Source organism: Leptosomus discolor, chromosome 27 (genome assembly GCF_034619465.1).
Source record: "Leptosomus discolor isolate bLepDis1 chromosome 27, bLepDis1.hap2, whole genome shotgun sequence".
Lineage (NCBI taxonomy): Eukaryota > Metazoa > Chordata > Aves > Leptosomiformes > Leptosomidae > Leptosomus > Leptosomus discolor.
The window spans coordinates 867,424-890,976 of record NC_141417.1 but is presented as its reverse complement, the minus strand read 5'-3'; the positions used below and the strand labels follow the sequence as shown (position 1 = coordinate 890,976).

General features: G+C 62.5%; 2 protein-coding genes and 1 non-coding gene across 3 annotated transcripts; all 3 read right to left on the bottom strand.

Annotated features, from left to right (window-relative positions):
• Positions 1-4: 4 nt before the first annotated feature.
• KANSL2 (KAT8 regulatory NSL complex subunit 2) lies at positions 5-11,255 on the bottom strand. Its single transcript, XM_086478577.1, has 9 exons — positions 11,005-11,255; positions 9,900-10,078; positions 8,590-8,704; positions 8,006-8,173; positions 6,532-6,694; positions 5,665-5,761; positions 2,960-3,213; positions 992-1,228; positions 5-133 (listed from the first exon to the last, which is right to left on the bottom strand). Exons 1-9 carry the CDS (start codon positions 11,253-11,255, stop codon positions 5-7), a joined length of 1,593 nt encoding a protein of 530 aa, XP_086334703.1.
• LOC147413477 (small nucleolar RNA SNORA2/SNORA34 family) lies at positions 5,457-5,585 on the bottom strand. The gene has a single exon (XR_015184043.1). It is a non-coding gene; the product is annotated as a small nucleolar RNA SNORA2/SNORA34 family (small nucleolar RNA).
• Positions 11,256-13,768: 2,513 nt separating the features above from the next.
• CCNT1 (cyclin T1) lies at positions 13,769-22,645 on the bottom strand. Its single transcript, XM_086478603.1, has 9 exons — positions 22,470-22,645; positions 21,943-22,024; positions 21,498-21,626; positions 20,605-20,665; positions 19,227-19,289; positions 18,828-18,873; positions 16,358-16,521; positions 15,930-16,000; positions 13,769-15,539 (listed from the first exon to the last, which is right to left on the bottom strand). Exons 1-9 carry the CDS (start codon positions 22,643-22,645, stop codon positions 14,130-14,132), a joined length of 2,202 nt encoding a protein of 733 aa, XP_086334729.1. The 3' UTR covers positions 13,769-14,129.
• Between the last annotated feature and the right edge of the window lie 908 nt (positions 22,646-23,553).

Genomic DNA, 23,553 nt, shown 5'->3' with positions numbered 1-23,553 from the left:
GGTCTCAGCTGACGGACGCCGGCTCCAGGCTCCCGTTGGCGGCCGCTCCCCGGGCCTGGGTGAAGGAGGCACCTTCCTCCAGCCGCCGGTCGTCCCTCGGCCCCAGGCGGCACGCTGCCAGCGGCAGGTGACCCTGTTGGGGACAGAAAAGGCACGGTGGGGCGGCTGCAGCGGGACCCGCCGGGGCGGAGGCGAGGGCAAGCCCAGGCTGGTGTCGCTCCCCCACGAATCGGTCGCTCCACGGGGACGGGAGCGCCAGCAGAGCGGGAGACGTTTCCTCTGGGCTCCCGCTTGAAACCAACGGCTACAGCAAGGCGGTGGTCTTCAGTCAGGGCCTGGGGGGGGGGGGGGGCTCCAGGGCTGGGGGCTGCGCCCCCGCCCCAACTCAGCTCCCACCAGGGGAGAGGTGCTTCAGGGACTCCTCGGCGGCAGGGAGAGGGGCGGAGGGGTGACGGGGGGATGGAGCATGGGGCGGCTGAGGACATCTCCAAAGACAACACCCTGTGGGCACGTCCTGAGCCAGCCACAGGCTCCGGGCAGGACACAAGAGGAGGAAGCTGTGAGTAAAAATGAGACTCAAAAGGAGGAGAAAGCAGAAACCCTTTGCCCAGAAGCCGGCAGCTCCCCTTAAAAACCCCAGACGGGAGAGAACGGGTTTCCCCCAGCGGGCAGAGACATCCCCACCACGTCCCAGACGGCTCCTGCGACACCCGTCCCACGCACAGGAAGGGGATGGCACCGAGCCACCCACGAAGAGGCGACCGCCCGTCCTCCGCCACCCCCCCCCGGGGGCCAGGCTGTGGCTGCCACCCCCACCCCCACCCCCACCATCGGCCAGACCGTGGGCGCAGCACAAGCCCGAACGCCCCCGGCGCCCGGCCGCGTGGCACGGGGGCGAATGGGGACATCTCCCCCCCCCAGGACGACACATCCTCGCCCGGAGCCAGAGCTGAGCTACGGCTGGGAGCCCCCGGCGCCCTCCCGGCTGTACCTGCGCGGGCAGCTCGGCCGCAGGCTCGGTGGCCGGCGCGAAGACGTGGGCAGAGGAGCTGCCTCTGTCCGGCGGCGCCGTCTGCAGGGGGAGGCCGGGGTGGGGAGGCTCCTCCAGGGCCAGGATGTCTATGGGGGCCTCGGCGACGTCTCTGAGGGACTGGTCAAGGGCCACGGAGGGATCGAAGAGCAGAGGGGACGGGGGACACTGCATGCCGTCACCCACCACGTCCAAGTCCTAAGAGAGAAAACGCAGGGAGCGGCTCGTCAAGAGGAGGGGTCCCGAGGAACCCCGTGGGAGACAGAAGCAGGGCTCCTCGCAGCCCTTCGCTGCTACCCCCTCGGGCAGCGGGGCAGGAGGCTGCTCCACCGCTTTACGGGCAGGGGAGGAGGAAGGCAGAGCAGCAGGCACCATCCCACCGGCACCCCCAGCCACACAGCCCTCCTCCTCCTCCTCCTCCTCCTCCTCCTCCTCCTCCAGGAACGGCGTGACCCAGGCTGGCAGCTGGAAACAAGGCGTGGGGCACAAGGTGTGGAGCCCAGCGCGACGCGCTGCCCCAGCAGCAGCCGGGGGGGCTGTGAAAGGGTCTGATCCCGCCGCCCTCGGGACGCCCAGAGCCGTCGCCCCTCTCCCAGGATCTCACACAACCCTCTTCGCTTGCCCGGACCCAACGTGTGGGAGCGGAGGGGCCCCGGGACACCCCTCCATCCCCCCCCCCCCCCCCGCTCACTGCCGGGTGCGTGGGCAGCCCTGCGGAGGCGAGATGCTGGGATTCCTGCGAGGCTGTTGTGAGAGGACGGGGGTTGTTTTGGCTTTGGAGGGTGCGTGTTTGCCACCGAGGCGAGATGCCGGCGCCTCACCAGGCTGGCGTGACGGGAGATGTGGCACAGCCGCCCTACGCGGCCCCGACCCCCTCGAGCCGAGGCCGGAGGGCTCCCGCCGGGCGTCTGCGGCTCACGTCCCCGCACAGCTCGGAGCGCAGGGCAGGAGGAAGGCGCCTGGGCTCCTGCCCCAAGCACCTGACACCCCGCACGGAGCTGGGGACCCTCAAAGGACGGGCCGGGGGAGCGAAACAGCGACGTTTTTCATTGCTGACCTGGAAAAATCCCTCCCCTACAAAGGGTGTTTTCACGGAGAGCAGCGTGCCGGCTCTGCCCCACAGGAAGGAGGGCTGGGCCCCGGGCCAATGCCCACCGAAGGCAGGGAGTGTTCCCTCGAGCCCGGGGGTGCTGGGCCCAGCCTGGCCCCACGGCAGCAGCGCTTGCTCTCCCCTGTTCAAGCTGTGGCTGCTGCCAGCCCCGAGCCTCCACGGCTGCTGGCGACCCCCCCTCCATCACAAAACTTGCCGGTGGCGACGAGATTTCCCTCCCGAGAGCAGCACTCGAGAATCTCCGGGGCCTCCAAATACTAAAGCAAGTGACACCTCGCTCAGAGGAGCGGCTCCAAATGACCACGGTATTTTGTTGTTGTTGTTTAAACAAATTTCAGAGGATTTCAAGCATGTAGGCTTAGCATCCATCCAGGACATCGGAATAATCTGGGGATTAAAATCCTCATGGATTCCCCATGGGAGAAAAGACTGGGGCGGGGGTGGGGGGAAATCCTCTTTTTAAAAAGCCCCTAAATACGGATTTAAACGAGAGCACAGCCCTTCCCAAGGAGCAGCCACCTACAAAACCAAAACCCAACCTGAACGTCTCCCAAACCTTTCGCACTCCTGCACATTTTTCAAGAGGCTCTCGCTTGCCCCAGCCAGCAAGAATAAAAACACTCCTCCGTGATCTGTGCTGGGGAGGCAGCGCTTTCCACGCCGTCCCCGCGTGCCCCACGGAGAGCAGCGGGTCTGCGGCGCAGCCACGCGCTCCGCGAGCGTTTCGGCGCGACTCCACCGCGCGGGACGAGCCCGGCGACGCTCCGGGGAAGCGTTTCTGCAGGACACGCCGGCCCAGAGGATGCCGCCCCACTTACGTCGCTGAACTCCAGGGGCAAGCTCTCCGTGGGCTGGAGCTCCGCAGCGCTCAAGTACAGGTCTGTGGGGGCAGCTTCCAGCTCCTCGGGGACAGCCAGCACTTGCTCGGGGACGTACAGCTGCGGAGGCAAGCGGAGGTGGAGCGGGCAGCACGGCTCCTCGGAGAGGCTGACGGGAACGGGCTTGTGGCAGGGCACCTCCTCGGAGCCTTGACAGGGTTTGAACAGAGTCTGGTTGGTGTCCTGGCAGATGTCTGGGAAGATGCGGTCAAGGGAAAGCCGCCCGGCAGAGCTACAGGTTCCCGAGGCGCAGATGCTCCCCCCACACCCAGCAGCGTTAAAAACCTCCCCCCCACGTTTCTCCGAGGTGAGGAATCCGGACCCCAGCGCCGCCTCCCGCCTGCCCAGCGACGTGGGCCACGTCAAAACGGGGACACAACAGCCACAGCCTCCCCGGGGGGGGGGGCTGGGCGAAGCTGGGGGACACGACCAACGCGCGGGGCCCCCGCTGGTTTGCAGACACCCGTTTGAAAGGCGCCTGCACCAGCCTCAGCGTCTCGCAGGCAGCGCAGGGGCGAGCACGCACGACGCCTCTGCCGCAGCCAGGAGTTTAGTTCCGGCTATTTCTGTCTTCCCAGTGCGTTTTCCTTCCCGATGGAAACCCCGTTCCTGCCAGAGGTGTAAATGGGATTTCCTGCCTTTAATCACCAACAGAGACTCTGCTCCCAACCGCATCGCCCTGGCAGGGCCAGCCCCCGGCGGACCCAACCCCATCCTCTTCCAGGAGCCCTGCAGAAGGACAAGGGGGGACCCAGCGCCGAGGGGGCACGGGGGGCTGCGCCAGCTCCTTCCCGCGGGGGGTTGTGCCCCCAGGCGAGCGGAGCGAGGCCCGGCCTCCACGCGGGTGGCGGGGCAGGTCTCGGGGCAGACACCCCAGCGCCAAAGCCACCCGAGCGACCGCAGCCTGGGGAGCTCAGCCGCCTTGCACAGCGCCGTGGGGGAGGAAAAACACCCCCCCCCCCCCCCCCAAAACTCCCAAACCCACAGAAAGTGGCGAAAGGCGCCACGTTTCACCCCGTTTCAGGCGTCCAGGTTTCAGTGTTAGCCCTTTGCCCCCTCTCCTCCCTGCACCGAGGCAGCTGCCAACACACCGACCCGACGGGCGGCTGCGGGGAGCCCCAAATCTGCGCTGGCAGCGACGGCACAGAGCCCAGCCCGGAGAAGCCAGATCTCTCCGACACTCCAGGGCAGATGTGGCGAGGAAAGCATCTCCGTGTGAACAGCAGGGTGGGGAAACCAGATTTTTATCTCTCTGAATGACTCCCAGATCGAACACGGGCTTTACGGGCAGCCAAAAAAGCGGGGATTGCCAAGATGACGAAACCACAGGCTCCACCTGGAGCCCAACAGCCCAGCTCGGATCGGTCCCTTCAGCGCATTGTCACAAACAATCCAGCTCCTGAAAAGCAAACAAAGCCCAAGAGCCTCCCGACAACGCACAAAGCCGAGCAGACTGCAGATGTTATCGGCTCAGCAGGGCTAACCGAAGTAAAATCTTGTTTGTGTCAGTGAAAGTCAGCTGACAGCTCAGACGTAAGGAAATCAAACCTCCCTTTTTCCACTCCCTTCTCCGCCTGCCCTGCTCCAAGCGAGCCAGCTGCAAACGGCAACTGGCTCAAAAAGGGGGTTTTACAGGAATTGATCTTTATTTTGAAGTAGATGGTCACTAGAGAGAAACAAAGGCAGCTTCCTGCTCCCCGGGCTGCTCCCTGCGCGTAGCTGGAGCCGAGTCTGCCAACTTGGGGAACAAACCCAAGAGCTCCAAGCAAACAAAGAGCTCATCCTCCCCCCGGCTGCCAGCTCTGCTCTGGGACCCAGCGCCGCAGCTTCTCCTGACTCACACCAGCAGCAGCTGCTCACGCAGCTCCGCCACAACCCAAACCTGCTCCGGGACACATCCCCACCCGGGATCTCGTGTTGGGGCCGTGATCCCTGAGCTGGGGGGGGGGGGGGGGATCCCGGGGGGAAGTTCTCAAAAAGCCGAAGCTGTTTTCGGGGAAGGGGACAGCCTCGAGGCTGCTCACACAACCTGAACCTTTCCAAGGGGTCAAAGGAGACTGAGCTGGTCCGTGGCAGCCCCAAACAAGCCAGGAACTACTCCCTCATTCAGATCCTCCCCAAAACCCCCCCCGAGCACACGCTTCAGCAGTCAGACACCCGTTCCTACACCCATTCCTCACACCAAGAGCTCACGCACCCCGCTCAGTCAGCTGGTGGCACCTGTGGCCAAGCAAAGAGCAGATTTGCTTCTCCCTTCCTTCGATACAGCCACAAACTACCTCCTGCCCCCCTCGGGCTTCACGAGGGGTTCCCCCCCTGTTGCTTCCAAGCCAACTGGCCTCCCCCCTCCCCTCGTTTGGCTGCTCTGGATCAGCCAAGGTACCGCAGGGAGGTGGTGGCGGGACCCGCCGGGGCGGAGGCGAGGGCAAGCCCAGCCTTTTGTCACTCCCACACGAATCGGTCGCTCCACGGGGACGGGAGCGCCAACAGACCGGGAGGCGTTTCCTCTGGGCTCCTGCTTGAAACCAACGGCTACAGCAAACCGGTGGCCTTGATTTAGGGCCAAAAAGGGAAAAAAAAAATAATAAAAAAAAGGAGGATCAGACACACTTCCAACTGCCAGCAACCAGCAGCTCAAAGGATACGCGTAAGGCAGTGCCTGGTCATCGGGAGGGACTGGTTGGAGCATCGGACGTCGTCGACAAAGGCCAAGCACCTCTGGCTGGAGCGGGTGGTGTGCGCCTGCGAGGGCAAGAGCTCAGAGCTGCGCCCAGGGCCGCCCGGCTCCGCTCCAGGGAACCCCCCTCGGCTCCGCCACACCCGCGTCCCGCTTTCAAAACAGGCCAAGACCAAAGCCTCAGCCCCGCTCCAGCGGAGCCCAGCTCCTCCGCACGGCCTTGCCCTTCCAGCTTTTATTAAACAGAGCGGAGGCAGCGAGGCAGGACTCGCTTCCCACAGGAAGGGCTTCACCTCAGAAGCGTGTCGCAAGAGAATGAGGCTTCTCAGACTTCTCTGCCGGCTTTCAGAAGCCCGTTAACGGACTGCTTCGGATTTTAAGGCAGCTGTGAAGGAATGGCTGCGCACACAGCTCCAAATTCAGCACGCGAGGGGCCTGCCTTTCGGTCCCCGCGGGTCTACGAGGAGTCTGGGTGTCACCGCCGTCAGGAGCGTTTTCCCACGCGTTTCTCAGCGATGAAACCCAGGCTACCCCGTGCTGAGCCCTCCCTTTCAAAAGGGGAAATTCTCCAACCCCCCCTTGAACTCGGGCGGTGTTGGTGCCCATTTAAGGTGGCTCTAGGAAGCTCCAATGGTTCAGCCAACGTGTGGAGGCTGAGGGTGCTGGCCAGGACCGGATCTTTTACGTCCTTGCGGGAAGGGTGGGCGTTACAAGGGGCAATCTGGCCGAGCCAGCGCAGATCCGGCCTGGGAGCGCTCCCGGGAAGGGACAAGAGGTGACACCCAGCTTCCAGGTGACTCCAGCGGGACCCGCTCCCCGAGCTGCCGGGCGTTACCTGCTGGGCAGCGCCGTCCGTCGCCAGCATCCGCCGCTCCTTCAGCTGCCGGTGGAGCAGGGCCTCCACGCCGTAGCGCTGCCGGTAGCGGCGCAGGCACTTCAGGCGCTTCAGGTTCTCCCGCTCCTTGGCCATCAGCCCCTCGGGGCCCGTCAGAAGGCTGCTGCCTGCGAGGAGCGGGGGAGAGGTCAGAAAATACCGCCCTACCGCCCCGCCTGCCACCTCCATCTGTATTTTTGGGGGGGGTTTTGGTGCCCAGAGCCAGAACCAGCCATCGAGAGCTCCAAGAGCTGACGGACACAGATGCCAGCGAGCACCGAGAGCTGCACGTCGGAACAGGAAGCAAATCTTTTCGGTTACACAAGAAGATGACGAAGCAGATTCCATCCCGAAATTTCTCCCAACTCCTCTGTGCACATGAGGAGCGCTTGGGCCGACAAGAATATATATTTTTAAAATCATTTGGCCAAAAAAAAAAAAAAAAATCTCCTGTGATTTCTGCCGGGAGAAGAGGAGTTTTGCCCAATTGCAGCTTGCTCCTGCGCAAGCTCTGGAACCTTCCCGTAAGCGCTCGCAGCTGTAATTGCAGGGTCACGCTCGGGACCTGCTTTTCTAGCGCTGGCTTGCTAAAAAGAGTTCTACCAAATTGTTATGTCCCAAACTTCCAGTTACTTTTTTAACTTGGGGACCGGGCTGGATGCTGCCAGGTCCCAGGAGGAGCTATTCCCAGGCTCCGCTAGACAAAGCGGTCTGTGCACGGCAGCGCTCGCAGCCGGCTGCGCCAGCCGCCTCTGCCTCCGCTGAGCTGCCAACTCCTGCCCCCGCGAGCCCAGGGAGAGCAGAGCCCCCCCGAGAGCCCAGGGAGAGCCCCCCGAGAGCCCAGGGAGAGCAGAGCCCCCCCGAGAGCCCAGGGAGAGCCCCCCGAGAGTCCAGGGAGAGCAGAGCCCCCCCAAGAGCCCAGGGAGAGCCCCCCAGCCGAGGCAGAAGCCCCTTGGCAAGGGAAAGCTGCAGCGGTGCCACGGAGGGACACGTAACGACCAACACAAACTTCTGCCGGTACAGGCAGGACCTCGCAGAGGAATAAAATTTTTTTGTTGTTGTTTAGAAAACCAAAAACAGGAAATCCCATACAAAAAAAGAACTTTTGTCTCAGAATTAACTTGGTAGCCTCGCTTCCTGACAGCGCTGCAAACTTTGAAGAGCAAAGAAATCCGGCAACCTTTCTAACCCGAACGATACCAATCTCTGGGCACGAGGCCAGGCACAGAAATACCTTCTCTCGCTGAGTTTTGCTCCTACCGTAATTTTCACCCTCGCTGAGACAGCACTGCTCTGAAATCTGCTTCTACAAAGGGCAAAAAACCACCTTTTTTTCTTTTTTTTTTTAAAAAAATCTAGAGTTCTGCATGTGTTTCAGAGCAGCACCGTGCCCTCAGCCAGAGGAACACACATCGGTGACTGCCTGTACCAGCACTTGCCTATGGCTTCATGCTCTCCCTTGCGGCTGTGCAGGTACCGGCGCTTCTTCTCCTTCAGAAGGTGCTGGAGTCGTTTGAACTGGTCAATGTAGAGAGACTGGAGGCGGATCAGCTTCTCCCTCATGATCAAAGCCACCTCCTCGGCCGTGTACACGCCAGCGTGCCTGAAAAACACCCGCGCAGACCGGGTGAGGGGTGCAGGGGTCCCTCGGGGCTGTTCTCCCGACCGAGCCGCACAGATGTCATCAGGAACACGGGCTGAGCAGGGCTGCGTTGTACAGATCAACGGGTGATGAGCAGAAACACTGAATTTATGGGGTTTTGGGGTTTTTTTTTTTTAAGCTAAGAGATCACCCAGAGACTGCTGCTCAAGGGACCGCTCCGCCCTGCAAGGGGGTGACCAGAAGAACCACCAGGGCCAAGACCTGCGAGCGCTCACGCCTGACAACCCACCGAGGCCCAACGTCCAACTGCAACACCCCCAAGGTCACCACCTCCGGCCCAACTGCCGCCTCCTTGGTACCACGCCGAGCTCAGAGCCCCCCCGCGCGCTGCCGGCAGCCCCCAGCCCCCAACTTACTTCAAGGGATCCTCCTGGTCGCTGTCGATGCTGTCAGCCTCGCTGTCCGGGTCCCCTCGCCACGTCTGGTCCACGGTGACGGGGTCCTGCTCGCCGTCGCTCCAGCTGTCCTCATCTGAGCAGACAAGGCACCCTGAGCGAGGGGACACGGCGCCCCGGCGCTCGCGGCTCCGGCCCAGGACGGCCGGAGACCCCGGGAGCCCGGCGGTGAGCTGCCTCTGCCTCTTGCCAGGAGGGGCTTCTCCTCCCCGGCACACCGTGAGCAAGGGACACGGCGCAACGGGAAACCCACCGAGGCCAAAACGCACCCACGGAGCTCCTGCGGGGGGACGCTCCTGCCTACCGAGGGGCTACCGCGCGCCGGCCGGCCCCGCCGGGCGACGCTGCGAGGGGGGGAAGCTCAGCGCCGAGCCGGCGTCGGACGGGCACCGCTGGAGACCGGCCCAGCGGAGAGGGAAGGTGGCGAATGTTTCTGCTCTGGGAGGGCAAGGGGAGAAAACCTGCAGGGCTTCGCTCTGGCGGTGCCTCAGGGGCAGGCGAGACACCCCAGGGTCTGCAGAGCACGGTCTTTCACCCGCGGACCCCTGGGATGTTTTTTTCTGTGGGGGGATCTCAGCCGGACTGAGGCCGCCGAACAGGACGGCTTTGACCTTGGGAGGATTCTGGTCTACCCGCGAGAGAACAGACAGGAGTAAGAAGAGTTGCAGCTGCCAGATAAGCAAGCCCTGAGAAAGTGCCGACTATGAGACAGAGCGCGCACGTCCCCTCGGCAGAAGGGATGAGTTATAACGAACTGTGCAAATAACAAACGAGGAGGTTGTATAACGATTCCGAACCAATTAAAGAGAGACACCTCTGAAAAAGCTAAGGGGAAAGAGAGTGTAAATGAGCAGGCAATAAAGGCTTCTGTGCCACCAGGCTTTCAGAAAGATTTGCTGTCTTGTCGCTTTGTCCGTCTCAACCGCGACATTTCTCCACTCGATTTAAGAAGCGATACTCTTATCCCTATGTAATATCAGCATTTGGGGCTGATTTTAAAAGAATTTGAAAATATTCAATAAGACAGAATGCCCTGCTGAAGCAGAGATTAGTCAAGGGGATAAAAATGCGCGAAAGAAAGAAGGAAAACTAAGAGGAAGAGCAGAGAGACCGGCAAAATGTACGCTGTGCTACTGCCAGTGCACCCCCGCTTCTGGCCTAGATTAACACAGACAATCGTGTACAAAGCTCGTCCCCGTTTCTGTGATATTTCCACACCAAAATGGACAACGCCAGGTCTCCTCTCACACGCTTTTGCCTCCAGTTCTTACCCAGGATCCGACTGGCCTCGCTGCGGCTGCTCTCCGCGGTCTGGGAGCCCAGCTCTGTCTTGGCATAAGAGCTCAGCTGGCAAAGGAGGGTCTCGCTTACAGGCCCAGGGTTGGACTTCTTCATCTGCGCCTGGAGAGCCAGAGCGTTCCTACGGGCGTGCTCGGCGCAGAAGGACGTGCTGCGGGAAGGAATCGCCAGCTCGTTACAACGGCGAGCCCTCCGCCAGCAAAACAAAGGAGCAACCCAGGGAGAAACGTTCCCTGGCACCTGGGAAGCACAGCCCCTCCTCAGCTCGCTCCCAGAGTACAGGCACAGCTCGGAAAGGCCAGGGAGCCCCGGGCGGCTCGCCGACCCCACACCGCCTCGGGAACGCCACCTCTGGCGCTGGCAGCCACGCGGCGCGGCAGCAGGGAGAGAAGAGAGGTTTTTTTTCCTCAAAGCCACGCCGAGGTGAGCTTTTCTGCTCCCAGACGCTCACGCTGGACTCTCAGTTTCCACGCGGAGCACGCCGGCCCACGTGGGATGGGTCCTTTTTATCGCGGGGGGACCAAGGGCAGAGGGAAGGCTACGAGCGTCCCCATCCCCGTAACCTCTGAGAGCGAAGTGGGGGTCGAGGCTCCCGTCAGGGGAGCCGCGCTCTGCGAAGGCGCTCACGGAACGTCCCTAACTGTTCCAGGTCCTTCCCCCCACAGCGGCCACAACGTTTTCACGTGCATCAGAGAACGAGAAGCACAAGGAGGTCACCAACTCCCCAGGACACGCGACCGGAGCGTCCGCGCTGAGGATTACCCCTAAGCACAGCAGTTACCTTGGCGGGGCTGAGGGGAGGCACGGCACCGCGGGGGCGCGCACGCCGGCGCTCGCCAAGGACCTGGATCGCTGCAGCCACCTTCTGATGGCAGAGGGCAGCAGCCTGACGGTCCCGCGGGACCGAGACGACTCCCCGCAGCGGCCAGCGCTCACAGAGCCATTTTCTACCTTAAAAACACCTCAGAAAGAGGCAGCCGCTTGCCTGAGGTAACCTAAGGGCAGCAGCTGAACCAGGAGCAGGACTTTCTCCCACCCATTTCAAACCTACAGAGCTGGAGAGCCAAGGGTACTCACCCATCCTTCTTCTCTGGTTTGGGCGCAGCGTTGGGACACCGCTTCCCATTCTTTGTGGAAACATAGCTGCACTGCTTGAAAGGGGCGCTCCTGTCCTCAAGGATGTGCTTAATACAAAACTCTTGCCCCTCCAGGCGCGGCTGGGAGCACTGGCGGTGGGTGAAGGCGCACGACAGAGGCTCCTGCGGCCGCGGCACCGGAGTGAGGCGTCCCCGGCTCGACGGCAAAACGTGGATCCGAATTCTGTTCATGCCAACCCCTGCTGGAGAGACGGGGACCGGTTAAAAGAAACGAAACAAACCACCGATAAAGAGGAGCCGCGTCTGCCAACACCTGCTAACGCATCTGAACGAAACTCCTCGACCCCCGTGAGGAGGCGGGAGCTGAAGGTGCTCCTACAGAGGGGGTCTTCCAACGTCTGAGGAAACTCTGAGCTTTGCAGCAGCCCCGTTTCTGCGCAGAACACGAAGCGCATCTCGCTCACCTGAGCGACCGGCCGTGCCAAGGGGTGGGCGCATCCAGGGCTGCTGCCTCCCAGCGCTGCGGCCGGGGGGGGGGGGGGATACACCTCCCAGAGGCACCCCTCTACCCCGACCCTTCCCTCCCAGCGCATGACTCCCGCAGCTCCACACCCTCCCAGGGCACGACGCCCCCTCCCACACGCAGCCCAACCCAGTGCAAACCCCGGCCCTCCACGGCATCACCTGCCCCCAACTCACGGCCACGACCTCCCAGCGCTGTCGCCGCTTCCCACAGGCCCGGGGCTCACCCCGGCCCTGCGCCATCCTCCCCGTGCGAGCCCATCAGCTCCGCAGCGCCCAGTACGGGATCGCTCCCGCCCAGTGCAGCACCAGTGCAGGGCACCCTCCTCCCAGTACACCCCCCCCCCCCCCGCAGCTCCTCGGTGCGTAGCCCCTGTTCCCGGTGCCCCCCCCGGTGCTCATCCCGGTGCCGCCCCCCCCCCCCGCTCCCGGCGCGGACCCCGCTGCCCCCCGCACACGTGCTCCGCCACCCGCCCCGCGCCCAGGTCCCGCGCATGCGCAGTCGCTCCGCCCGGCTGCCCCGGCGCCGCCATTTTGTCCGCGGGCGGCGGGCGTGAGGGGCGCTCCCGAGGGGGGCCCAAGCAGCGCTGCCGGAGCGGAAGGCGGCGGGGAAACCGATCCCCCCGCTGGTGCGGTGTGGAGGGAGCCCGGAGGAGCGCGTAGGTATCGCGGCGAAGGGCTGCGCGGGCTCCGCTAAAGGGCGGGCGGTGCCGCCGCCATCTTACCTCGCTGCCGCCCCGGCCTCCCTGCTGCCTCACCGCACGCCCCGCCCCGCCCCCCCACTGGCCCGCCCGCCCGCCAATCCGAGACGGGCGCGGGGGCGGTGCCTCACGCGGTTGGCCGAGCCCGCCATCACTCCGCAGGGACAAGCTGTGCTCGCGGGTGTCACGTGAGGGCGGCGCGGCGGGAAGCCGACACGTGGGCGCGGCGGGGCCGGGGGCGTCCGTGCGTTCGCCAGGCCCGAGCGGCTCCGTGCTTTGGCTCCGGGAAGGCAGAAGCTCCCGGTAGCCCCAGGGACACCGGCTTGGGCCCAGGGCACCAGCCAGGGACCGAGAGGCCCCCCCTGGCTCTACCCCATCCCCTCCCGGTTTCCCGGGAGCAGCTGAAGCCCAACATTGCTCCCCGCTGATTAACGGAAAGGGCAGAACGAGCGATTCACTGCAAAGCCCAACAACCCGGGAGCACCCAGCCCCCAAGAGAGGCTCCAAAAGGGGTGGGGGGAAGCCAGGGCCAGGCCTTTGCCAGGAGCCCAAAACCCAAAACCCATCCCCAACACCGCAGGGGGTGGGTGACGAGGGTCAGCAGCACCGATCGCTCTTAAAACCAAGCTGGATGGAGGACAAGAGCGTCACAAAACCATATGGAGACAGTACATTTATTGAAGGTTGGAAAAGGAAAGTCTCAGAACAAAGGAAATTGTTTTTTTGGGTTTTTTTTTTCCATAACATTGAACCAAAACTCAGGTGGCTGCCCCGGCCCGGGGTTGAGGTTGCGGTAAAAGCTGCCGCCAGCTCGGCTGCCAACAGCCACACGCAGACAGGATCCCCTGGAAAAGCTGCCCCCAGGCACAGTGACCACCATCAGGGTCTCATCCCGCGTCCCCAGCCGGGAACACGCTGCTCCTCTGCCCCTCAGCAGCCGCGGACCGAAGCCACCCACGCGTTTCACGCCGACACCCGGCTCCACACGCGCCGGCGGCACCGCCCGCGGCAGGACCCAGCAGCTCCCAGCACCTGGGACCTCCGACCCCACGTCCAAACCCCTCGCTCGGCCCCGCTCGGCCCTGCCAGCCACCGGCAGCTCCTCCAGACTCTCCCCTCAAAAAGCAGCTCCGGGGGGGGGAGGCCCTCGACCCATCCCCTCCCCCTGGCTGTTCCACACCAGCCGCCCTGCAACGCCACCAAAAGCCCCTGAAACCCCCGGGGGGATCTGCAGGAGGAGAGCGAGGGATCCCAAAACTAGAGCAGCCTTCGGAGCACGGAGAACGCACCCTCGGCAGGTAGAGCGGCCCCCATCACCCAGCTGAGGCTCCCTCACCCCCCCCCAGCCCCCTCTGGTCCCTGCCCTTCCCTCACGCCGCTTCCTCCCCTCCATCCCCCCCAAAACCCCCTGAACCCACTTTCCATCACCAACAGCTCGAGTGGAACCCCCTGACGAGCCGCCCCGAACCCTCACCGGGGAACTTCCCCCCGCAGCACCACAAAAATTAAAACGAACGAAACACTAAGATATAAGTTACTGTTTAAATTATTTGTAAAACGTCTTAAATTTTCTGTGACATATTTTAAATACCCCCCCGGGCCCCCCCACACTGCGTGTTCCCCAGAGGGGGCTTCAGTTCTAGCAGGGACGGAGCCCACCACTAACTGGAAGTCGATGGGGGAGGGAGCAAGGAACAGAGAAAGGGTTTTTATCCTTTCACAGCTTTAACAACTCCGCGCTCTAAATACCAATAATAAAAGTTATAATATAATAAAATAGTTCTTCGTGAGGCAGTGGAGATCGAACAAGCCCTTTCGCGCCCCCGCAGGGGCAGCCCAGGGTTGGGCTTGGGCTCAGTAGTAAAAAGGTTTTGTTTTTTGTTTACTTGGGGAGCGGGGGGAGCGGGGGGGGCGGTTCTGAGGGCAGGGGGGGCGGTCGGGGCTTGTCCGTGTTGGCGGCAGCTCTGGAGCTGGTGGAAGCGCGGGGGTTCAAGAGCTCGCCGTACGAGTGGAACTCGAAGGCAGGGGGCTGGGTGGGCTGCATGCCCTGGGCGCTCAGCAGCGAGTGCAGCATATTGACCGTATCCTGGTAGTCACTGGCCTGGCTGGCGTTGTGCCCGTTGGCCCCCGGGGGCCCCTTGTCCGATTTGCTGTGGGTGCCCCGGGCTTTGCTGGCCAGGGGTAAGGGAAGGCTGGCCACCTCCGAGCCGTGCCCGGGCAGGTGGGGGTACGGGAAGGGCACGCCGGGGCCTTTGGAGACTTTGCTGACTTTGGGCTGGTGCTCGTGGGCCGGGGCCGCGGCCGCCGCCTCCTCCGGCATCGGCCTCTTGCGGGACGAGGCGAGGGGACCGTAGCTCTTGTGGGGGCCGGCGCCCGCCTGGCCGCCGTGCTTAGAGTCTCCCGGGCGCTTGTTGGCCGCGCCGCTGGGGCCGGCGCCGAGCTGGGCGTGTAAGTGTTTGTGCGAGTGATGGTTGTGGTGGTGGTGGTGGTGGTTGGACGAGTGGCCCTTGTGTTTCTCCTTGTACTCCCGGTTCTTGCCGCCGACGCCGCCGTCGTCCGAGGGGCCGTGCCTGTCCGCGGCGCTCGGCACCTTGATCCGCATTTTTATCTCCTCGGGCTTGGAAGGCGGCGGCCTCTCCCCACCTCCACCAGCCATGGGGATCCTCAGCTTCAGAGCCGAGGCTTTGTCACTCTTTTCGGGGCCGGGAGGGCGCTCGGGGTTCTCGGAGCCACCGATGGGGATTTTCAGGATGATGGGAGAGGGGTTGCTGTCCTGCTGGACTTCCCTCTCCCGCTGCTGCTGGACCAGGAGGTTCTGCGCGGCGTAGGCGTACTGAGACCGAACGTTGGCCTCCATGTTCTCCAGCTGCCGCTTCTGGGCCGCCAGCTCCTCGGCATGCTTGGCCCGGTACTCCTTGAGCGACACTTTGGCCGAGGGGGCGTTCTTGCCGCTCGGCTTCTGATAACCAGCGCCATCTTGCTGTAAAGGATGCTCGGCGGCCGACGAGCTCTCGTTAGTCCTGTTGTGGCTCTGGCCAAGCTCCAGTTTGGCTGGAGGATGCCAGTGATCGGGCTGGGCCATATCGGCACCGCTCGGGTCGCCGGGTGAGTCCGCCGTGGCCGGCAGAGACGGCCCCGCTCCAGCGGTGGAGGACGTCGACATACTCATTAACCCGGCGATGTTCATGTCCGAGCTGTTGTTCCTGGAGATCATGTTGAGGATGGTCTGCTCCGACAGGCTCTCGTCTTCCCCGTGGTCGTCAGCCTTGGATTTCCTGGCTGCTTGGGAGGCCTGGAAGAAAAGCAGCGACCGGTCACTCGCTTTGGGCTGTCACCAGAGCCAGCAGCTCGCCCGCTACGGCGCAAGCTCTCACTTCAAGACAGATCCAGCTTGCCCCCACCCCTCCTGGGGGGGGGGAAAAGGCCCAACCCCTGGAAGCGGGAGTTACTAGAGCAGCTGAAAAAAGCCGAGGTCCCTCCAGAGTTAACTCGGAGCAGCCGAACCCGAGCACTGAAGGGACGTTTTGCAGACGCAGAGTGTTCCGATTTCCACCCCACACACACACACACACGCGCCCTTCAGACACCGCCTGGCACAGTCATACCGGAGAGGCCACCCAGCAGAAATCAGAGCCTGTTTGTGTTCTCCTGCAACCCCCCGCGGCCCAACGCAGATTCTTACCCGCCAGTTCCGGATACGTTTAAGCCGGTTGGGAGTTTTCTCAAGGATCTGCAGGAATTCGTGAGTCAGCTCTGCAGAGGAGACACAAAGCCAAGCCAGAGGGTCAGAGGCGGGCAGAGCGGCGCTCGTCCATCAGGGCAACCCCCTACTCGCTGAGGAATGGAGCTACTGATGAGATGGAGCTACTCCAGGAGGGGAAATACTGAGCACTAACATCGCTGACCGCATTCAAACTCATCTCACTGCGTGCCTTTTGCCATCTCTGTTGTACCATCGAAGCTGCTGCACTGGAAACCTTGGCAAGACCTGAAGTCCTGGAGCCCGTAAACTGGCCGGTGGCCGGGTTGGAATGGCAGACCCAGGAACAGAGATGCCAAAAATAACGTGTAAGAGCCTTGTTGGGGGGGAAACCTCGCTCCAAAACTTACCATCTAAGAGCTCCAGAGTTACAGTGCCATCAACGTATTCCCACCAGTGCTTCCCGTCCGTGGAGACTGGGATCTCCCAGTTGGACCACTTACAAGCCAGGTGGATACAGACGCAGGCCACAACGGGAGGGGTGTACTGCAGGCTGAAGGTGGTCAGGTGCAGGCTGACGTCACCAGCAGGGAGAGAGAAACAGAAAGCCATGAACTCCCAAGCCTGAACCTCAGCACTCACAATCGCCCACTGAACAGACGCTGCACAGGAGGTGGACATGGTGGGGACGGCCCTGCCCTTCCTCCCCCAGTACAACCCTACGGTTACGGGCGTCTCTATCCCGCTCCACCGCTTTGCCGGGTCCTCGCCCCGTTCTGCCGCAGGTCAGGTGGGTCCAGGCGACTCTCACGGCAACCGGAGGCACCGCTGCCGCCCCGCTCGGGCCCTCCTCCGAGGGAGGAAAGGGACCCGCCGGCCCCCGCCTCTGCCGCGGGGCTGCTCAGGCGGAGAAGAAACTCGGGACACTTCCAAGGGCAACTCCTGGGACGGCGTTCAAGGAGCAACTGTTAGGAAGGGCCTGGTCTTTCCCAAACTATTTCGAGGAAAAGCACTGCAGCTTCAGCTGGGAATAGCGTCACACGCTGGAGGGACTCGGGAGCAGCTACAAGGCAGCCTGGCCGCCCAGCGAGCGGTCTCATTAGCGAATTAATTTGCCACGGGCCAGCTCAGAGGCCAGTGCCGAGAGGTCTAGGGAGCACCGACAGCAGGGGGACCGATGGAGTCGGAGCGTCCCACTCTCTACCCGCAGGAACACGGGGTCACTGAGGCTCAGAACCGGCGACAGCGAGCTGAGGGCAGGATGTGCCGCTGTCCCGCTCACGAACCGGCCCCGATGGGTGTGATGCCACCGAGCACCCCCATGCAGCTGCAGGATGGCATGACCTGCAGGATGGCATGACCTGCAGGATGGCATGACCTGCAGGATGGCATGACCTGCAGGATGGCATGACCTGCCTTTCTTGGCCGGGCTCGGGCTACTAAAATGTTTTTCCACCAATGCAATGCGGAGAGAGACAGAGATTATGCATCTGCAGCCCAAAAGTCTGAAGCTGTTTTCACGGATACTGTATTTATCCGTAACCAAGAAGTCAAACCCAGGGAGTTCAGAGCCTTTACCCAGGCTGCCAAGGTAAGCAGTGAAGTTAAAGAGCACAAAGAGCCTTAACTCTGCCCCATAATGATGCCAGAAGGAAGTTAAACATCTGTAGCTACTCCTGATAAATCTAGTCCATCATTAAACACCTTAATCAGGCATTTCACGGCATCACTCTAAGGCAAAACTGAGGCCGCCTGGCTGCATTTCTTCCTTTCTGCCTGGATTTCTTTCCATTATAACCTTAACTGGCAATTCCTTGGTTTTGCAACGATGGCTGCAGGCATAAAACAAGTTTCAAGGATGCATTTACCCACAGATTACTGCCACCACCTTCCCTTCGCACCAGTTTATGCAGGAAACCCACACAGTGCCCTTTGGAGCTAGAGAGCACCTTCCACAAACAATTCTCCCAGCACGCTGGGGAGGTGAGCAGGTAACACCTCTCACAGGCAGAGAGGAGAGAAATGACTTGCCCAAGGCCACGCACACTCACGGCTCGGCCAGGGCTTGGAAGCATTCCCTGACTCCGAAGCTTCACCTCTGCTACCACCTAAACCATCTTTTTCTCCCCAACTTTCACTTCTGCGAGCTCTTTCACAAAAACACAAGATTTTCCCTGTCCACGACTCGGTCTGCTCCCAACGTTAACTCCCGTGATCTGCCTGAAGCTGGTAATCTAGGAAATTAAATGTTGAAAAAAAACCCGTTGGGAGGCCCAACACAAGGGCTGGTCTCAGCCTCACACCGAAGATCTAGTGATGAAGCTACCCAGACCTCCCAGGGTGAGCAGACCAGGGGCTGCTTCTGTTTCCAAGACTCTGCTCACAGGACTGTCTGCCCAGTCGCGAGGCCAGGCGAGGCCGCCACGTTCTCTTGTAACGCCTCAGGCCTGCATCCAGCCACCCTCTTCCTCCCTCTATGCTCCACATCGGCCTTCTCTGGGGTACAGACCCGATTTGCTGACAATCTGCACGGTGACAGCTCACCCCCACCTAGGGACTAAGCAAGTAAAACCGTACGTGTTCATTTCCACTCTGCCTTTTTGGTTCGTTTGGGTGGGTTTTGGTTTTGTTTTGGTTTTTAAACTCTCACAACTGTCTCACTCCCCCCAAAAGCAAGCAGGGAAGCTCCTGAGCAGCCCATCTCTCTCGCTCATCCAGCCCCTGTTGACCAGCAGCGCGCTGGAGAAAGGGCTCCTGCTCTTTCCGAACCAGACCGAACCATCCCCAGCTGCTCGCGGGCTGACCCCAGGGGTCACCAGTAGCACCTCTCCTCCAGCCAAGACCCTCTGTCAAAACATGAATCAATTGTAAAATAATAACCTGTTGGTAGCCATGAAGTAGGAAGTTTGTGCCAAGTCCTTGCTGGCTGAAAGACAGAAGGAGAAAGCGGGGCGTTAGTCCGCGTGGCCTGACAAATATTACTACATTTCACAATATCACCACATTTTACCCCAAGCACCACGGGCCTCTCGCCACCCCACACCCAGCGAGACACCCAGCACGGTTTGACCAACTCTGCGCCACGGCTGGGAAGATTTTAGGAACTCCTGTACTTCCGAGAGCTTCGTGTGATGTCCCGTCGCGTGGGTCCCTCGCAACCGCCTCCGTCTGACGTGGGTGGCGGTTATCGAGGAGGCTGAGGGCCCGGGAGCCCTGGGGCAGGAACACCGCAAGGTGTTTCCACGGGAGCTGAGGTTAGGGGGACCCGGCGCCGCTCACCTCGCACCAGCTGCGTGCACTTCACCACGTGGGTGTGGGGGTGGTCGATGGTGATCTCAAACCCTGGAAGAACACAGACACGCGGCCGTCAGGGAAGCAGCAGCGCAGCCCCACGGCTCTGCGACCCTCCTTCCAGCTCCGGGGGGGGGGGACAGGGCCGCCTCCCCTTCCCTCCTACAGCCCCCGCTCCGCTCCGAGGCCGGCGGGAACAAGGAGCCCGTGTTTTCCTGCATCCAGAAGGCTCCAGTTCTGCCGTCGCAGAACCCGAAGGTCACTGCTGCTGCCAGACCTCCAAGCAGCTCAACGGCTCCTGCGCTGGAAGGACCTCACTGCAAACCGAACTACGAAGGGTTTTAAAAATAGCAGGACAAAGCCTCTCGCAGCAGCTGGGAGGAAGGAGAAGACAATGGCATCTGCTCAGAGGAATTTCTGTCACCCAAAAGGCTAAGAGGAAGCAGACGTCTTCCCTTTGAAGGAGCCTCCAGCCCTAAAGACACTGAACCGAATCCTCGCTTCGGTTTCCTGTTCAGTTTGGGGACGATGTTTGAAAGAAACAAAAAAAAAAAAAAAAAAATATTCAAGTCGCTCCATGTGTGCGACAGATTTGGGTTTTCCCCATGCAGAACCTTCTAGAAGGACTAGGGACGTTAAAAAAAGGCAACTGGAGAAGCGAGCCGCTGCAGGACTGGGGTGGCAGCTCAGGCACAGCGCGTGTGTGACCCCTCCTGCCCCCTCGTGAGCGAGGGACCGGCGGGGTTTACCCCAAAGCGAGTCACTACCGCGTGTTTGGGAGCAGGACGCTGCCTACCAGCTGCCCCTGCAAGGGAAGGCACGTCAGTAAAACACCTCTGAGCAGGACGTCCGAGGAAGGAACAGGACCCCCCGTCCAACGGCCACAGGCCTCAACGTAGGCTCCAGCTTTTACTTTCAAAAAAAAACCCCAAAAAACAGTTGCTGGGTTCTGTGTGTTTGCTTGTTTTCCCACGCTCAGCTAACCGATCAGAGGATTAACTTCCCACCCAGGTTTTGTCACACATCTCTCAGGGCAAACTGCTCCCTGGCCACAGGACCAGAGCACGATCGAGTCCGACAGCGACCGGTGTCCAAGAGGTACAAAACCTGCTGGGGGGGGAGGGGAAAGAGACGAGCCACCCTTCCACGCTTCCGTTTGTCTGAGCATTGAACCTGACACCTGAAAAAACTGATGGTAAAAGGAAAACAAGGAGGAGTGGGTGCGAAAAACGACGAGTTTGTTGCCTGGGCTCTTGCTCTCGCCCTGGCCAGCCGCGGAGAAGACGGGGCGGCTCGGCTCGCCGCTCTGCGGGACCCTCCTGGCTGGGGGACTCGTGGGGCAGCCCGGCCGCTTGCAAAGACTCACCCAGGGTCTGCAGAATGATGCTCTCGAGAATGACCAGGTCTTGGGCTTGCTGCAGGTAAGCCTGGGGTTGAGAGGACAGGCAGGTTACTCCCGAGGAGGCACCCCGCAGAAAGCCTGCGCGTTCCTAACACCCTTTTCTCAGGGAGGCAAAAAAAAAAAAGAGCAACGGGGAATCTTTCTGCTGCTCTGTGCTGGGGGAACTGGCAGAGATTCGCTGCCAGAAAAGAGAAAGCAGAGTGCTGGGGGGGTGGGGACCCGCTCCCTTGCTAGGGCTTCTGCTGGGGGGGGGTGTGCTTCGGGATCCACAGTGGCCCTCTCAGTGCTGGTCCCTCGCACTGCACAGGACAGGACGGCTCTACGAGCAGCACAGGAGAGGAAGTGGCTGCCTTGATTTTTGGTTTTTTCCTTCAGCTTTCCTGGAGAAAGCTGCCCCTTTCCAGCAGGGTTGGCTGCTCAGTTCCAGGCAAGCTGGGCTGTCTCGAGAGCTGGGGAAAATCAGCAAGGTTTTCCATAAACCCACCGCCGAACGTGTGGGGACGGAACAGACCCAGACCCCGCACGCACACACCGCCTTCTGCTCCGCCACAGACACGGCTCAGTCGCAGCAGCCGACACCCACGCCCTCCCCAGCAGCTCTCCACGCTGCACAGCACACCCCAGTCATGTTTGCAGCAGCACAGCAGAGGAGGGCAGAGGAGAGGTGGCCACAGAGCGGGACAGAAAAGCCTCCTGCTGTCCAGAAGCCAAGCAGCTCTGGGGAGCGGGACCTGCTGACCCCGCTCTCACGGGACGCCGCGGCCACGCGGTGCAGGGTGCAGGAGGCCTCTGCCATTCCCGGTCCTCGTGCCTCCGCTCCTCCCATCAGAGCCCAGCGCTCCCCTCTCGACACCTACCTCGCTCTTGGTGTCTAGAGGAGTTTCCTGGTGGTGCAGACAGGCATTTGCTACCTTGATTACATGCTCCAGCTTACGAGGCTGCTCCTCCACCTTGGCCGCCAGGAACAGAGCTGCTGGTACCACCGACTGCCGAGAAAAAAAAACAAGTTTTTGTTTAAGTTAGTAATTTCAAGACTCAAGCAGATAAATTAGGCTAGTTCTCACACCTAAACCCAACGTTCCTTTAGGAAACAAAGCCTGCGCCAGTCCAAACACCACCACGAGGGAAAAGGGTCTGTGGCGACCACTGACAGCTACAAACAACCCTTCCCCTTGCCGAACCCGCTCCCCAGGGTCAGTCCCACCACGTCACCCACCCCCAAACTGGCTGCCAGGCAGCAGTAGAAGCAGAACTGGGGGGTTCCCGGGGCCCCGCACCCCACCAGACCCTCGGCACACTTACGTTCCTGTGGAACTGGGTGAAGGACTGCACCATATAGAAGCGGTGCATGTACACAATGGCCGTGTTGATGGTGAGCTGGGAGCTGATGGGGTTGTTAAGGAAACGCACAGCCCCGACGACGACTTCTGAGCAGCGCCCTCAACTCCCCAACGCCCCACCGGGGCCGGGCCTCGCTCTCCCCGCTGCGGAGATGTGCGTGGCGCTCCCAGGCCGGGCTCTCCCCGCTCCCGGGCCGGACCTGGCCCTCCCCGCACCCCGGTAGAGCTGTCCCTCCTCCCGTAACCGCCTCACTCTCCCCGCGGCCGGGCCCGGCTCTCCCCGCACCCGAAACGCGCTCGGCTCGCCGCCGCCGACTCCGGCCCTCCCCGCAGCCGGGCCTAGCTCTCCCCGCAGCCGAGTCCGTCTCTCTCCCCGCTCCCAGGCCAAGCCAGCCGCCCTCCCCCCACCCGCCCCGCCGCTCCCCGCCCCGCGGCGGCGGCGGCGGCAGCACCCAAGCGCAGGCCGCGCGGCCTAGCGCGGCCGGATACACGTTGAGCCGCTGCCCCATGTCCTGCAGGAGGTTGGCCGCCTGCTGCCGGTACGAGAGCTCCTTGTCGGGGTCGAGCCCGGCGCGACGCGAGGGGCTGCGGTCCAGCTGCTCCCGGGTGAAGTACCAGCGCCGCCCCGCCGCGCCGCCGGCCCCTCCGCCCGCCGAGGCCTCCATGGCGATCTGCGCCCGCGCACGCAGGGACGCACGGCACCGGCGCGCTGGCGTCACAGGGCGGCGGCGCGCGCGTACGGGCTCGGGGCGGAGCCGTGTGGTTTTTTGCGGCGCGTGCGCGGCCCCGCGCGCGGGAAGTGTCGTGGGCGCGGGGCGGGGCGGGGCGGGGCGGCGCGCGGGGCGGCGGGGGGGGGGGGAGGGGATCCGTTAACTCCCACCGCGGCCTCCCCCGCCCCGGGTCTCCCGTGACCCCGCCCCCCCCCCCCCCCCCCCCCCCCCCCCGGACCCCCGGGCTCCGGTTTTCCCGTGGCCGAAGAGCCCGGCCCGCAGCGCGGGGCCCTGCCTGGGCCTTCCCCCCACCTCCCCCACCCCCCAGGAGCTCGGCACCGGGACCGGGACCCCCCCGGTGCGCCCCTCCCGCCGCCCGCCCCACACGCCAGGCCACAGCTCGTATCCAAAGTGAGTTTTATATATAATTTATCTGTACACACGAAGGACAAAGTACCTCAGGTCTGCGCTGCGGGGGGGGGGGGGGAAGGGGGGGGGCAGTGCTCCCCGCCCCCCCCGGGCTGAACCCCCCCCCCGCCCCAAAACTGCCTCAAAAAAAAAAACAAAAAAAAAGAAAAAAAAAAAGAAAAAAAGTCACTTCATTAATTTGTTTTTTGCATTTAAAAGGGGGGGGGGGGGGGGGGGCTGCTCCCCCTCACCGGCAGCCCCCAGGAGGGAGTGGGACCCCCTGGCTGTGGAGAGCCGGGCCCCCCGGGAGGGGGGGGGGGGGGGGGGGAGGAGGGGGTCTGGGGGGGCCACGAAGGTGCTTTGCCTGCGCCCCCCCGAGCAGGCGGCACTTCAATTTGGCACACGGAGGGGGCTGGGGAGACCCCCACCCCCAAAGCCCCCCCGGCCCCTTCCCT

What these genes read in the sequence shown, in the direction of transcription:
- KANSL2 (XM_086478577.1), bottom strand. Translation starts at nt 11,255, where the DNA reads ATGAACAGAATTCGGATCCACGTTTTGCCGTCGAGCCGGGGACGCCTC. An exon ending in CGAGGCCAGTCGGATCCTGG is followed by an intron (nt 8,705 to 9,899) that starts GTAAGAACTGGA and finishes TTGTCTGCTCAG; the next exon opens with ATGAGGACAGCTGGAGCGAC. An exon ending in GACCAGGCACTGCCTTACGC is followed by an intron (nt 3,214 to 5,664) that starts GTATCCTTTGAG and finishes GCATCTTCCCAG; the next exon opens with ACATCTGCCAGGACACCAAC.
- CCNT1 (XM_086478603.1), bottom strand. Translation starts at nt 22,645, where the DNA reads ATGGAGGCCTCGGCGGGCGGAGGGGCCGGCGGCGCGGCGGGGCGGCGC. An exon ending in GTGCACGCAGCTGGTGCGAG is followed by an intron (nt 18,874 to 19,226) that starts GTGAGCGGCGCC and finishes TCTGTCTTTCAG; the next exon opens with CCAGCAAGGACTTGGCACAA. An exon ending in AACGTATCCGGAACTGGCGG is followed by an intron (nt 15,540 to 15,929) that starts GTAAGAATCTGC and finishes CTTTTCTTCCAG; the next exon opens with GCCTCCCAAGCAGCCAGGAA.